The following is a 15,702-nucleotide window of genomic DNA, read 5'->3' as shown; positions in this document are numbered from 1 at the left end:
TCCCGAAGGATATCGCAAAGGAGTACTACAAGAATGACGATATCCAGCAATGGTTCAAGGCGTACGAAGTTGCCATGACCGCGCACCGCATTCCGCGATCAGACTGGGGTGCCGGCTTATGGGGGAGATTCGTCAGCGAAGGAAGAGACACCCTGCTAGAACTGGCCGACGACGTAATGTCCTCCTATGACCACATGAAGGACGCCCTGCTTGTCCGGTATGGCCTCACCCCCGAGATGTACCGGCAGAGATTCAGAGACTGCAAGAAAATCCCCGGTACCACGTGGGTCGAGTACGTGAACTTTTATAGCAGGGCCCTGGAAGGCTGGATAAAGGGCAGCAAAGTGTCCACCTACGAGCAGCTGTTCAACCTCATCGTTTGGGAACACCTCTCCAACAACTGCTTTGTCGAGCTCCGACAGCATCTACTCGACAGCAAGCTAACAGATCCCCGGAAACTCGCCATCGAGGCAGATCGATGGGTGAGCACCCGGGTCCCCCGAACACCGATAGGAGAACCCGGTCAGGGCGGCCGGGGGCACCCCCGCCAGCGGGGGGGCGGAGGAGGACAGAACCAGAGCCGAAGCTTCCCGCCAGCCGCGGGCCGGGGCCCCCCTCCCGGGTTCCCCCCGAGTAACACTTCGCCGTCCCTGAAGAGGGACCCCCCAGCACGGCCGGGGCCCCACCCGAACGTTACTTGCCACAGATGCCAGCGGACCGGCCACTATGCCAGTGACCCCCTCTGCCCCTTGAACCAGCGTCCCGGCACCACTGGGCCTCCGACCCGCCAGTTCGCTGCTGCAGCTCTGGGAGGAGAGGGAGAAGAAGACGTAGAGGTCTACGAGGAAGAACAAATCGAGTATGAACCGGCCGCCATGGCCCTAGCCTGCCTGGGCAATAGAGACATGGTCCCCCAGGCCCCGCTACCGAGCAACACTCGAAAATACCGTCAGTGGGTCCACATCAATGGACGGCGGACCGAAGCCCTCCGAGACACGGGAGCCAGTGTGACCGCCGTCCGCTGCCACTTGGTGACCCCCGAACAGATCATCCCGAACGTACGCTGCCCCATGAGGGCCGCCGACAACTCCGAGACTCTATGCCAGGTGGCCCGAATTCCCTTCGAATGGGGGGGAGTGTCGGGCACCCTCAAGATGACCGTCCGGGACGACGCCCCCGTGGACTGCCTCCTTGGGAACGACCTCGAGAGCTCTCCCTGGGCCCAAGTCGAGCGGAGAGAGCACCTAGGAATGATGGGACTACCAGAGTGGGTCTGTGCGACGACACGATCTATGGCGGCCCGAGCCCCGGCAGCGACCGAGGCCGCCCCGACCGAAGAGCCAGAGTGGCCCGAGCCACCACCCTCGGCCATCCATGAAGAATGCGACTCCGAGACCAGGCCCTCGGAGCCCGGAAACCACCCCGAGCTCAGCGACATCCCCGAACTCGCCCAATGGCGCCAAGAGGGTGGTCCCACCCGAGAACAATTTCGGCAGGAACAGAAGACCTGCCCTTCCCTCGAGGGGACCCGCCAACAAGCCGCTGCCCAAGCTACCGGGGACACCTCAGGGTCCCACTGGGTCTACTGGGACCACGACCTCCTATATAGTGAACAGAAAATTGCCGAGCTGGGGGCCAGCCGAGTGCTAGTGGTTCCCCTGCGATTCAGAGACTTCCTTTTGAACCTGGCGCACGATGTGCCCCTCGCAGGGCACCTGGGGCAGGACAAAACTTACAGCCGCCTGGTGACCCATTTCTACTGGCCCAAAATGCCCACTGATGTACATAACCACTGCCGCACCTGCCCGACATGCCAAGCCAGCGGAAAGAGCGGGGGGAAGGTGAAGGCCCCGCTCCAACCTTTTCCAGTAGTGACCACCCCCTTCGAGCGAGTGGGAATAGACATTGTGGGGCCCCTGGACCCTCAAACCTCGCAAGGGCATCACTTCATACTTGTCCTGGTGGACCACGCCACCCGCTATCCTGAGGCCATCCCCCTCAGAACCATCACCGCTCCCGTGGTGGGGCGAGCCTTGATGGGGATCTTCTCCCGAGTAGGATTCCCCCGGGAGGTCGTGAGCGATCGGGGCACGAACTTTATATCTAAATATATGCGGTCCCTGTGGCAACAGTGCGGGGTCACATACAAGTTCACCACCCCGTATCATCCCCAAGGGAATGGACTTGTGGAGCGGTTCAACCGGACACTCAAGGGAATGATACAGGGCCTAGAGGAGCCACTACGACGCAGATGGGACGTCCTGCTGCCCTGCCTCCTGTTTGCCTATCGGGAGGTACCACAGAAATCCCTGGGGTTCAGCCCCTTTGAACTCTTGTACGGACACCCTGTCCGAGGTCCGCTCAGCCTGGTCAAAGAGGGCTGGGAAACTACCGTCAAAGACGCACCCCCGGATGTCTACCGATACCTCCTGACCCTCCGAAACCAGACTCGGAAGTTCCGGGCCCTTGCAGAGGCCAACCTGGAGGCCAGTCAGGAGGACATGAAACGCTGGTACGACCAGCACTCCTCCTCCATCGAGTTCGAGCCGGGCCAGCGGGTCTGGGTCATGTCCCCGGTCGCACCCTGTGCCCTCCAGGACAAATGGTCGGGGCCCTTCAAGGTGATCGAGCGCAAGAGCCCCGTCACTTACCTCGTGGATATGGAGTCCCCCCGGAACCCCCTCCGGGTTCTGCACGCCAACCGGCTCAAACCTCATTTTGCCCGCACAGAACTGAGCCTGCTACTCGCTACCGACGATGGGACCGAAGACGACTCCGAGCCCTTGCCTGACCTCCTAAAGTGCACTGAGAAGGACGGCTCCGTCGAAGGGATCTCTCTCTCCCCCGACCTGACCCCCGCACAGCGCCGAGACTGTCAGGAACTGTTGGGACAATTCACAGATCTGTTCTCCCTCACCCCCGGGGTTACCCAATGGTGTGTCCACGATGTCGACACCGGGGACAGTCAGCCAGTACGACACCGGGCCTACCGGGTCCCCGACCGAGTTCGGGCCTGCATCCAGACGGAAGTCACCAAGATGCTGGCCCTGGGGGTGGTCGAACCCTCCGACAGTCCCTGGGCCAGCCCAGTGGTCCTGGTCCCCAAGGCCGCCGCACCTGGCGCCCCGCCAGAACTCCGGTTTTGCGTCGACTACCGGGGGCTGAATGCTGTTACGAGAACCGATGCACATCCCATCCCCCGGGCCGATGAACTGATCGACCGCCTGGGGGCCGCCAAGTACCTCAGTACCTTCTACCTCACCGCCGGGTATTGGCAGATCGGCCTCACTCCTAGCGCCCAGGAGCGCTCAGCCTTCTCCACACCCGACGGCCACTTCCAGTTCAAGGTGATGCCCTTCAGCATGAAAAACGCCCCGGCCACCTTCCAGAGACTAGTAAACAAAGTACTGGCGGGGCTAGAAGAGTTCAGCGCCGCCTACCTAGACGACATTGCGGTCTACAGCCTCCACTGGGCTGAGCACCTGAAACACCTGTGGGAGGTCCTGACCGCCCTCCGCCGGGCCGGGCTAACTGTGAAGGCCAGCAAGTGCCAGATAGGCCAAGGGTCCGTGACCTATCTGGGACACCAAGTGGGGAGCGGCCAAGTGGCTCCCCTCCAACCCAAGATCGACGCCATCCTAGCCTGGGAACCCCCGGTCAACCAAACCGCCGTCCGAGCCTTCCTGGGGCTCACGGGGTACTATCGGCGTTTTGTCAAGAACTATGGGAGCATTGTGGGCCCCCTCACGGAACTGACCTCGAAGAACCGGCCCCAAAAAGTGCAGTGGACACCCGCGTGTCAGGTGGCCTTCGAGACCTTGAAAGCAGCCATGTGGACCGCCCCTGTGCTCCAGGCCCCCGACTACAGCCGAGAGTTTGTGGTCCAGACCGATGCCTCGGAACACGGCATCGGGGCGGTCCTATCGCAAATGGACTCCGCGGGAACTGACCATCCTGTGGCCTTCATCAGCCGGCGGCTGCTGGCCCGAGAGCAGCGATGGAGCACCATCGAGAGAGAAGCCTTCGCTGTCGTGTGGGCCCTCAAGAAACTCAGGCCCTACCTCTTCGGCACCCACTTCCGGGTGCAGACTGACCACCGGCCCCTAAGGTGGCTGATGCACATGCGTGGCGAAAATCCCAAACTGCTGCGATGGTCCATCTCCCTCCAAGGCATGGATTTCACGGTGGAGCATCGCCCTGGCAGTGACCACGCCAACGCTGACGGCCTGTCCCGGTTTTTCCGCCTCGACAAAGAGAGCCCCCAGGACGATGGGTGACTCTCCCCGCCTTCAGCTGGAGGGGACGTGTGTTGGACACGGCCTCGTGGCGTGGTCCGACCCCGTATGCATGGCGGGCCCGGGACGACACCGGCCCTCCATTTTACCTACTATCGACCCCCCTGACCCGCACATTCACGAACCATCGGCACGAGCAACCTCCCCGGCCACCTACAGCTCTCCCCCTCCCCCTCCCTGAGACCCCGGCGGAACCTGCTCGCCAACGCTGCCAGCCTGGCACCCTGACCCGGCCACCCTTACCGGCCCGACTCCATCTTGGGACCCTCACGCCCCGAACACGTGGCCGCAGCCATCCCGGGCCCGGCCCCAGCGAAGCCCAGACATTGAGGCACCAGGATCCTCCCAGGTGGTAAAGTGGCCACTCGACCAGACCCCGGAGGAGGAGAGTCTCGAGGGGCCTTCCCCCACCCCCGGACGCCTGGTATCGATCGCTCTCCCGGCTCCCTGGGCGCTGGCTCCGCCCCCCTGCTGGGTGTCTGGACACCTTCATCCCGGCCCCTCTGACCCCCAGGCGTGAGGGTCCGGACATCAAAGCCCTCCAGTCCTATATCTGGGCCAGCCCCGGATCAAGACGGCAGTTGTATCTGGAGTGGAAGCCCTGCTGACCTCGTCGCGGCTGATCCTGATCTGAACTCTTGCACCTGGAACTACCTTCGAGGCCCTGCTGACGCTGTCGCGGCCTGTCCAAGCTAAACCACCTTCGAGGCCCTGCTGACGCTGTCGCGGCCTGACTGAGCTGAACTACCTTCGAGGCCCTGCTGACGCTGTCGCGGCCTGACCAAACTGAACCACCTTCGAGGCCCTGCTGACGCTGTCGCGGCCTGACCGAGCTGAACTACCTTCGAGGCCCTGCTGACGCTGTCGCGGCCTGTCCAAGCTAAACCACCTTCGAGGCCCTGCTGACGCTGTCGCGGCCTGACCAAGCTGAACTACCTTCGAGGCCCTGCTGACGCTGTCGCGGCCTGTCCAAGCTAAACCACCTTCGAGGCCCTGCTGACGCTGTCGCGGCCTGACCAAGCTGAACTATCCTCGAGGCCCTGCTGACGCTGTCGCGGCTTGACCCCGCTGAACTATCTCCGAGGCCCTGCTGACGCTGTCGCGGCCTGATCCCTTGAACTATCCACGCACCAGTGGGTGCCAAGACTGTCCCGCTACCCCCTTTCCCCCGAGATCAAGACATTACGGATCCCTCGATCCTTGCCGCTATCCTGCCAAGAACTTGCTTCGAGTACTTATATAAAGATTCTTGTGAACCTCCTTCCTGTGTAGTGTCTATCTGTAAGTAGTGTGATTACTCTGCTGTTACGATTGTAGGAGAGGAGCCTCGCCAAGGAGGCCTCCCTACGGCGCTCGGCCTAGTCCATACAGAGAGGTGGGTCTCGGGGCGGACAGTCAGACACCTTCTGTCTCCCCCGGGGTCGCCTTTCCAACACATTGGAGTAGTGATTGCACTAGAAGTAAAGACTCAACTCCAGCCACCATTGCCCCCAAGGCAACTGTTCCCCCTAGTTCAGCTCCAGGTGGTGGAAATCAGCAGAAGGGTGTTGTAGGGTTAACCCTGGGTTCTGAGATGGGCTCTGGCCTAGTCAGAGTGCCAACTCAAGCTGTTCTGATCTGTGATGGAGGCATGAATATGTCCTCCTGTGTGAGTCCCAGTAATCTGGGCAAATACAGACAGCAGCCTTTGATAAATGGAAACGAGGCCATGGCCTACAGCGACACAGGGGCAAGTGAAAACAAGGTGACACAAGACCTTGTGGACCCTGGACAGATCGTACTTGGTGAACTTTACCAAGTGACCAATGTGAGCAATGTCAGGACCAACCATGCCCTGGCAGTTGTTAATTTATCCTGGGGAGGGGTAAGTGGCCTCAAAAAGGTTGTGGTAAGTGCAGATCTCCCTGTTGAATGCTTGCTTGGCAATGACTTTGGGGCAGATTTACAATAACTGGCATATCCTTGCATATCAGCAGGGATGCGCCAGTTATTGTGCGTCCCAGCTCTGCCACCAGCGATGCGCTGCATTTACAATGCGCCGCACCATGGGGCAAAAACGGACAGATGCGTGAGACATCTGTGCCGTAAAGGCGGCGCATTGCTGGAGTTGCGTTGCAAGCGCGACGCAGCTCCAGCAATGCTCTGGGGGGCTCTATCTTTACAATGCTGCGTCAATCCTTATGCCTGCTTCAAGCAGGCGCAGGGTTTTGACGCAGCATGGGCTCAAAGTGACTGAGTGACATCTTCTGGAGGGATACAAGCCTGGATCAGAGATGGGAAGAACCTGAAAGTAGAGGGAACAGAGTCTGGGTCACTAGCCAGTGAACAGGAAGGAGACTCACCACTTGGTAGGGAGTCAGGGCACATCTGGAGCAACCAGTGAAGCCAAAGAAAAAGTAGAGTTACCTTCGAGGGGACCCACCAGTAAATGGACTAGGTATCTGTTAGAATTGGGGGTCTCTGGTTGGCGCAAGTATGCACTTGTGACAAGCAGGGACCCTCTCCTCTAAGTCAGGGCAAAGGATGACCCCTTAGAATTACCCTTGCTCACCCTCTAGGTGTGTGGCGTGAGCAACCAAGGCTATTCTTCAAGCGTTATTCAGTTAAGCATTTGTAATCACACACACAGTAAAATGTACCAATCCCCCCACAAATGGACAACAGGCTGTATATATGTAAAAATACGCTTCTTTATGTAAAAATATATATATATGAGCAGTTCAGACTTATTACAAGACCAATAACGTTTTTGTATACCAACAGATTGTAAATAGGCAAGCTTTTCTTTAGTTTCAAGTTCAAAGGTGGATCTCCCTGTGTTTAATTCACTTGAAACTGCTTTTCTCTCAAGTTCAATAGTTCTCTTAGTCTCTGTGGGCTTTAACAAGGCTTTTCCTCCGGTCACTAGATCTCTGAGGGCACTCTGGGGGTATCTTCACGCCTTTCCCCTTCTCTTATGACTGCCCAGGACCTCCTCAATACTTCCGGCCCGCTGTGACTCGAGATACGGGCCCGACCTGCCCAAGCTCACGCTTCCCGCGTGAGGCGCGTTCGGCACTGTTGGGTCTGGTAACTCGTACGGGTCCCACCGGCTGTGCGGGACTCGCACTGGGGGGAGCACAGGTCTTGGAACTGCCAAGGGGGGCCAGAGGGCACAGAGCGGCGCGAGACTCTCTGTCAGGACGGCTCGCGCTGCTGCTCTCAGACACACAGAGTGGCGCTCACGAGGGGGGGCGCTGCAGTGGCACACAGGGCGGTGCGAGTCCGGTTAGGAGAGTGGCTCGCACCGCGGTGGATATTTACAGTACCTTGGTGTGTTGGCAATCAGAAGCGGGGAAATAAGGCGTTGCGGGCCCCGAGCCCGATGACGAGACGTTTCTTCACTCTAAGTCCCGGGGAAGCAGGGACGGCCCGCACTCTTCTAGTGCGCGGCGGGGGCACCTTCGGACTCTTAGGTGGCGGCGGCTTCAGGAGGCAGGTGCGGCCCGGCTCCGGCAGTACTGCACGTACTGGGAGCCCTTTAGGGGGCGGCACGGCCTCTCCTCAGGGCAAAGGGCGAAGCGGGGCGGCCGGGTACGCTGTAGACGTACGGCGGCTGCCCGAGGCGTAGATCACCCTCAGACTAGGAATTCCGGCGGGAGGTGCGAGAGGGAGCACACAACGCGCTCCAGTAGCAGGCGGCAACAGCGGAGCAGGCGGCCCGGTCCACGGGGAAGAGAGCGACTCTGGACAGAGCGAGGCTCTCACAGGACATGGGCGGCCAGGCTCCTGGGTGTCACGGCCCTAGGAGGGGGCGAAGGGGCACAAGGCCTCAGCTCCAGCAGGGAAGCACACGGCTAGATAAAAGCGAGCGAAGGCACAATGAACCCACTGGTCCTGGGGTTCAGTTCAGGGGGCAAGCTCAATCAAGCCCTTGGATAATGTTTTAAAGCACAAATCAGCAGAGTCTTTTTAAAGTCTTCTTCCTCTCCTTCCTCAGCAAGGCAAGCAGCAGGCCAGTCCTTCCAGCGTCTTCTTCTCCTTCTATTCGGGCAGAGGTTCTTTGTGGGAAACAGGATTCTGATTTACAAGGAGCAGGGCTCCTACTTTTATACAGAGTTTTCTTTGTTCTCTCAGGCCAGGGGGGCCTTTGCATAACTGCTTTCAGTCTCTGAGCACTTGTTGGGTGTACTCTGGCTGTTGCTTTCAGTGTGAGGGCAGGCACATCAGACGCTCCACAGGGAGGTGGAGCCAGCATTGTGGGGACAGGGGCAGCCAGGAGTACCTTGTTGACAGTGCTTCGCCCTTCCTGGGCCAGGTGCAGGCTGAGTCATCAGTCGCTCCCCAGGGGGGCGGAGACAGCATTGTGGTGGCAGAGCACAGCCTGAGGGAAAGTCCAGGGCCACTCCTACCTCCCACTAAGGTGTAATCCTTGCATTCACCACCTGTCATCCCCCAGCCCTGTCACTCACACAACCCAGACAGTCAGATACACATCCAAGCAGAGGCGGGCTGAAATGGTTAGGCCAGCAAATGCTAACTTTCTAAAAGTAGCATTTGCAAACACAGGATATTAAAATAAACTTTACTACAAGAAGTATTTTATTATTCTGAGTTCAGGCATACTAAACATTATTTTCTACCATGGTCCCTGAGCCTGCTGAGATTATAGAGTGTAATAATTCCAGCAGCCCATCTGGCCTAAAGGGAACAGGTAGCCTTACAATAGTGAAAAACGAATTTGGCTGTAATTCACTATTAGGACATGCCACACACATCAGGGCATGTACTACCTTACACTTACAATGCACCCTGCCCTCAGGCCTACCATAGGGGTGACTCACATGAAGTAAAGGGAAGGTTTAGAGGCTGGCCAGTGGGTGCACTTGCCCAGCCAGCATGACAGTACCAGACTGCACGCAGGTTCTGCAATGGCAGACCCTAGACACATCTTAACGCTGCTTCTGTGGGTGGCGCAACCAGCGCTGCAGGCCCACTAGCAGTATTGGCATTCACAAGCCCTGGCACTCTTAGTGCACTTTACTAGGGACTGACAGTAAATCCAATGAACCAATCATGGACATCAATCACATGTACACTCTACAGTAGGGAGAGCATATGCACTTTAGCACTGGTCAGCAGTGGTAAAGTGCCCAGAGTCATTAAACCAACAAAAACAGGTCAGAGAGAATATTGGAGGAAGGCAAAAAGTTCAGGGATGACCCTGCCAAGAGGGCCAAGTCCAACAATATCGCAAAGAATCCTCGAGCGGAAATGCAAGAAGCAGGCCCACGGAACACTTGTGGCGTGTAGGCCTACAATCTTCGGTGCAGATGGTGCTCGGGCTTGGGCTACAAGTAACCCAAAGCACAACTTCAGGAAAGCTTGGGAAGTCGATGCACTTAGCAAATGTGTACGGTGTCAGGAGTTCCGGTTCCACGTCACTCATGAGGGTTGCTGGGGACTCGTGTCGGCCTGAGGGAAGTCTGGAAGTCCACTTCCAGGGCTGCAGGTACTTTGGAGTCCGGCAGGAGCTACGAAGATGCAGACCAGCAAATGCTTTGTTGGTGCCTGTTTGAACAGGGGAGTCACTCCATCTTCTAGGCATGTAGAATGTCGAAGTTCCAGGATATATATTGCAGAGTTTCGTCCAGGTGTAATCTAAAGTCCTAAGAACTGGGGTCCCAGACTTATACTAAGAAAAGGGGGTCGGACATACTCAGGGGACCCACCTAAGGGAGGGTCTGGAAAGAGGGGTGGCTACACCCATTTCCATTGTCCAGTTTCACGCCAGAGCAGAGGCTGAGTGTCCCCGAAACCGGTTTGAACTGGAATATGCACAGGGACACCAAATGTGCCCCCAGTGCAGACATCAAGGCACTCTCAGAGTGCACCCACCCAGCCCCAAAACACTAAAGCCTGTCTGGGAGGTGGTCGCACCTCCCTGTGACAGGAAACCTATTGTCCAGCCGCCTCTGCCAGAGTTTCGTCCAGCAGCAGGAGGCCAGACTCGAGTCTGTGGCTGCAGCATCCATTTTGTGATGCTGGGGCTCGTTTAAACTAATACAGGGCAGACCAGTGTGTACATGCCTCTCCCTCTAGAAGGGTGGAATTCTACCCCCGCCGCCAGGACACTGTGCGAGCGTCACCTCTACTCTGCCTGTGGCTGTGTGGGGTCCTTAGCTCCCTCAGTGCCCCTGCCGTGAGATCTCAAGGACACTGTGCGAGCGTCACATCTACTTTGTGGCTGCGACGCTGGCGTCCTTTGGTGTGGGTGGGTGGGATTTAAACTTCGCCTGGCAGAAAGGTGGGGTTATGTGTACAATCTGGGCCTTGCGCCTTTATTTAACCGCCCCCCAGACACTATTTTGTGGGCTTCTGCGACTGGGGGGTCTTTCCGCCTCCGTGCGACGTTCGCCCCGGGCACCCATCGGGTCCGGCTACGCCTTACCCGGCCCGGGCTTCAAGGTGCTACTATAATCCGGGGTTTCCCCCATGACCTCCGACATTGTTTACAAAAAATAGACTTCCTTTGAGCTGTATCTTTGTACAACGTGGTGAGATGCGAGTTTATTTTAAAGCCAATTCATGTCCTTTTATATGAAGATTGTTTATGAAATTTAGGTTTAATCAGATTCCATTTGGTGAAAACGTTGGATTCAGGAGGATGAGTTATTCATCCATTCATCCATGGCGGAGCGGTAACACAGGGTTTGAATTATTTTTTGTATGAGTCTTTATATCGGCAGCGACAATAAGTATTGCGTGATTTTAAAGCGCTTCATTGTAACGCATTAAGAAGCACTTTATTTATTGATAAATCCTGGACAGTGTAGAGCTGTTATCGCCTGATGAGGTTTTTGATTGTTCCTTGTAGTAAATTGACATATTTATTATATATGAATGTATCTTGAATGCTTTAATTATGTATGCATTGTCTTAATTTGTGTAATTCATGTAATTCTTTTTTGTATTGTATTCATATATTTTAGCTAGTTGTGGTTTTAAGGACACTCCTCGGGTGACCTTTAGAGATTAAGGGCCTTATTTATGAGGCCTTGCAACAGTTTTGCGCTTCTGATGCGTCACTTTTTGTGACACATGGGCGACGTAAAACATGCCTCCTATTGCGCCCTATTTACAAAGTGATGGATCTAAGCAGATGCGTCACTTTGTAAATCCCTGCGCCACATTATACCTGCGTCAGGTATAATGTATGCAGGGGGGGCGTTCCCACGTAAGTAAGCCTCGTAGAAGTGACACAGTGAAATCTACCAGATTTCACTGCGTCACTTCTAGGATGCAAATGTGTCAATATCTTACGCCTGCCTCACGGCAGGCGTAAGACTGACGCAGGCCCTCTCACATGGGGCGTGCCCCATGTGAAAGGACGCGTTGCTGGAGTTGCGTCACTTTTGTGACACACTCCAGCAATGCGTCACTTTTGCGCTTACAGATACGTCAGAAAAACTGACGTAGCTGTAACTCCTTGCGACATGATGCGTCACAATAAATCAGATGCATCAATCATATCGCAAGGAGGGCGCACTGAGAAGTGACGCATCGCTGCTTTCAGGCAGTGATGCGTCACGTCTCATATATGAGGCCCTAATTCAATAAAGACGTGTGCCCTCTCTCGCCACTCCTCTCCGTTTCCCTGCTGTCACTGATGTATATTCTGGAAGTTCCCATCGCTGGTCTAAGTTTCATGTGTGTTCTTTGCAGCTGGCTTTGCTCAGCACTCCGCCGGACTCTGAGATTTACGTCTTCACGGACGCGGTGGCGAAGGACTACGAGCTCAAGAACCGAGTGCTGACGCTTTGTCAAGAGACCAGATCTAAGGTACATGGTGACTACGCCCTTCTGACCACTGCTGAGAGGGAACTCAGTTCTGGCACTTGGAAAGAAGCCCCAGTGAGAAGAAGCCATGAATAGATGATCAGTTTATTGTAAAGGACACCTGGGGCGGCCTCAGGCGGCTTGACATGTCTGTTTCATGTCTCCCCTCTGTGGCCAACCCACAGCTGCCCGTGTCAGCCCAATGGGAGGTTGGTCACGGTGGGTTCACAGGGTCTCCTCCAATGAGCAGAGTTCTGCAAGACATGAGCTGCACCTATTGTAGATGTCAAGAGTCGCTGTTTCCGCATTTTAGATCCTATTTAGCCAGGACTAGGCAGGGTGAGCAGTGTAAGGGGTAAGGAAGAGGAGCCAGCATTATCCTGGATAGTTCCTTCCACTGGGCGCTTTACCGCTCTGCATCTATGCTTTCTTTCTATCCAAGTGAAGGCCTCACTGCTCTCTTTGTTTCTATCAGTGAAGGACAAGACATGTCTTCCCTGGACCGGAAACAAGCTTCCTGGGACCGGTTTCTGGCTAATCAGCCATCATCAGCCCGGCTTGCTTGAATCCAGTGGCAAAGTGAGCAAGGGACCCACGTCGGGGCATGCCCCGCCAACTTAGGGTGAACAAAGCAAAACCAAAGGGAATGATGGACGGAGCGTTGAACATTGCAAGCACTCACCCCCAGTCAACTGATCTGGGTTCAATCCATCATCATTCTTTAGCTAGCTAAGACATGGCTTGGTAGTTCAGGCTGGACTGTTCCCATGAGGCACAGGGTCAGACTGATTTGCATATAGCCATGTCTGAACTGGGGTGGTGGAGTGAGCTAAAGAATAATGATGGATTAAACCCAGATCAGTTGACTGGGGGTGAGTGCTTGCAATGTTCAACACTCAGTCCATCATCCCCTTTGGTTTTGCTTCCTTCTTTATTAAGGCATTATCACCATGACAAAACCCTTTTACAGTTGTATAGCCACTCACTCTCACTTCCACTTTCAATAGATACTTTACGTCAGTTTGCACCTCAGGCTTGCTTCCTTCTTGATGAAGGCATCGGCACCCATGCACATGCTAGCACACAGCTACGCAGCCATGTATTCTATCCTTCCACCGAGATACACATGATCCCACACAGCTACGCAGCCATGTATTCTATCCTTCCACCGAGATACACATGCTCACACACATCTACGCCACCATGTAGTCTATCCTTACATCGAGACACCTGTGCTCCCACACAGCTACGCCGCCATGTATTCTATCCTCCTTGCATCGAGATACACATGCTCCCACACAACTACGCCGCCATGTACTCTATCCTTACATTGAGATACACATGCTCCCACACAGATACGCCGCCATGTATTCCATCCTTCTTCCATCGAGATACACATGCTCCCACACAGATACGCCGCCATGTATTCTATCCTTCCACTGAGATACACATGCACCCCCACAGCTACGCCGCCATGCATTCTATCCTCCTTCCAATAAGATATCTTATGCAGTGTTGGAACAGGTGCTCACATCCAAAAGAAGTATCATCAACAAGCACATTCCTGCCCCAAGCATCTATTCTGTAGTCCAATGCCAAGTATACCACGCCAACGCTGGACCAATGAACAGCATTGGACTCATTGGTTCACCAGGAATGCAATGCTTGGCCTAAAGAGCTCACAGCATGGACACTGTGTACTGATGGAACATTCCTTTCATTTCAGTCTTTGTTGTGAGTAACTGGATTGTGTTTTATGTTTTCAGGTGACCTTCCTTCTGACCAATGCCTACGGCAGAAGGAGACGTCGAAGCGCTGGGGCCATGCGTCTGACCAGCTCGCGTACTGATGATGCGACAAGGTCCAGAGGCTGCGGACGGTCTTCAGCGGGCTCCAGGGGATGCGAAGGGAGGTCAAGCTCCAGGTCTGGGACAAGTGCCCGCGGCAGGACCCGACGCAGCGCCTGGCAGCCTGATATAAGGCACAGGAGACCGTCCCGCCTGCATAGCTCCTACCTCAGTGCAGAGTACAGACGTGGGGGCCATCTGCAGAGCTTGGACGACGGTGCAGGGCGCGGGCACAGGTCTGGGCCTCATGGGTCCCACTCTGGACTAGGACACAGCAGCAGGGCCACCTCTCACCACATGTCACCGGGCAGCTCGGGACACCACAGCAGGATCCGTCGGCAGATCTCGGAAACTGACTTCTCGCTCTATCAGGACATCGCTTTAGCATCTGGTGGTCAGTTTATCTCCAGCACCAAAGCGGAGCTTTCCAGCGTCACCAAGATCATCGAAGACTCCGTGTCCTTCTCCACGGTGAGCGTCTGCTTTCTGCACATTCTCTTAGGTTGCGAGCTGCAGGGCTGGCTTTGAAGATAGCAGAACCTATGTAAGTCGATCCCACATGGAGCCATCCATCCTCCACATGCTGAGGGCACTCTACGTCAGAGAGGGGCACATCTGTGAGTCTTCAACGAGAGTGAGAAGTTCCAGTTCCAAGGTCTCCTGAGGTCTGAGTTTGATTTGAGCCCCCCTAGCGTTAGCCTTGAGTCTCTTGATAGGAGTCAGTCCTTCTACCAATCTTGGTCGGTGAGAGTCAGTAAATTCAAATCAAGGAAAGGTTTGCAGTTCATTATGAAGGAGAAGTAGCAGCAGAGGATTGCTTGGTGTAACTATATGTCCAGAAGTAGGAGTGGGAGTCTCACACACCCAGCTGGGTGTCATGCTTCATCATAGGGCGTGCTCCTCGTCAGACCAGCGCTGCAGAGCGGGCACCCGACGAAGGGCTCTGTGTCGATGATCTTTTGTTCCTAAGACATCAAGGGCCAGATGTAGGTAAAGTACATTTACCGATTCTAGAATACCGAATTTTACCGATTCGGTATTCTAGAATCGGTAAATGGTATGTAGCTAAATATTCGGTAAGTATTACCGATTTGGAACGATTCCGTATTTACCGAATCGGTATTTACCGATTCGGTAATTCCCATTCATTCCTATGGGCCTGGAGGTGAATTACAGAGTCAGTAAATGATGATTCGGTAAATACAGAATCATCCCTTTCATCTGAAATTGCTCAATACTGGTCGGTAAGCCTGAAATTTACCGAATTTCGGGTTTACCGACCGGTAATGGGCCACCTACATCGGGCCCCAGGTGAGGTGCAAGTGTAGAGGAGTGTCAGGATGTTTAGGCATGATGAGAGACATTACAAAGTGGAACTATGTAGGACTCAGAATACATTTTAATCAGTGAGTCTACTTGTCCCGGTGAAAAACTGGGTTAGCACACCTCTGAAATAATGTTCAGTGGTTACTAGAGATTGTGAGTCAACATATTTCTTGTCTACTGTCTCACAACAGTGATCAATTAGCAATTCATCAGGAAAATTAAACAATTATCTATCTACATAGTGGTTGGTGTCCTAATTAGAATAAGGGAGAAGTGTTTTCAGGTAACTCTAGTGCACTCTAAACCGCTGAATCCATTAGGACATTTAAATGCATGTATACATTTATCAGTCAAATAAATGTGGAAAAATACCCCCTGCAGCTTCATTTATACTGTTAACACAAAATAAAAATGGA

At 54.8% G+C, this 15,702-nt stretch overlaps 1 protein-coding gene across 1 annotated transcript in view; it reads left to right on the top strand.

Moving 5' to 3' along the window:
• Positions 1-15,702, top strand: part of LOC144767921 (von Willebrand factor A domain-containing protein 7-like) — a 210,301-nt gene that overhangs the window by 86,197 nt on the left and 108,402 nt on the right. The window contains exons 9-10 of the mRNA XM_078651260.1: positions 12,000-12,116; positions 13,880-14,431. Coding sequence (XP_078507386.1) covers positions 12,000-12,116; positions 13,880-14,431 — 669 coding nt within the window. The remainder of the gene's footprint in view (positions 1-11,999; positions 12,117-13,879; positions 14,432-15,702) is intronic.

The sequence above is a fragment of the Lissotriton helveticus genome, chromosome 7, assembly GCF_964261635.1.
Source record: "Lissotriton helveticus chromosome 7, aLisHel1.1, whole genome shotgun sequence".
Lineage (NCBI taxonomy): Eukaryota > Metazoa > Chordata > Amphibia > Caudata > Salamandridae > Lissotriton > Lissotriton helveticus.
Note: the sequence above shows the minus strand (reverse complement) of the source record. Positions and strands in the feature narration are given on the sequence as shown.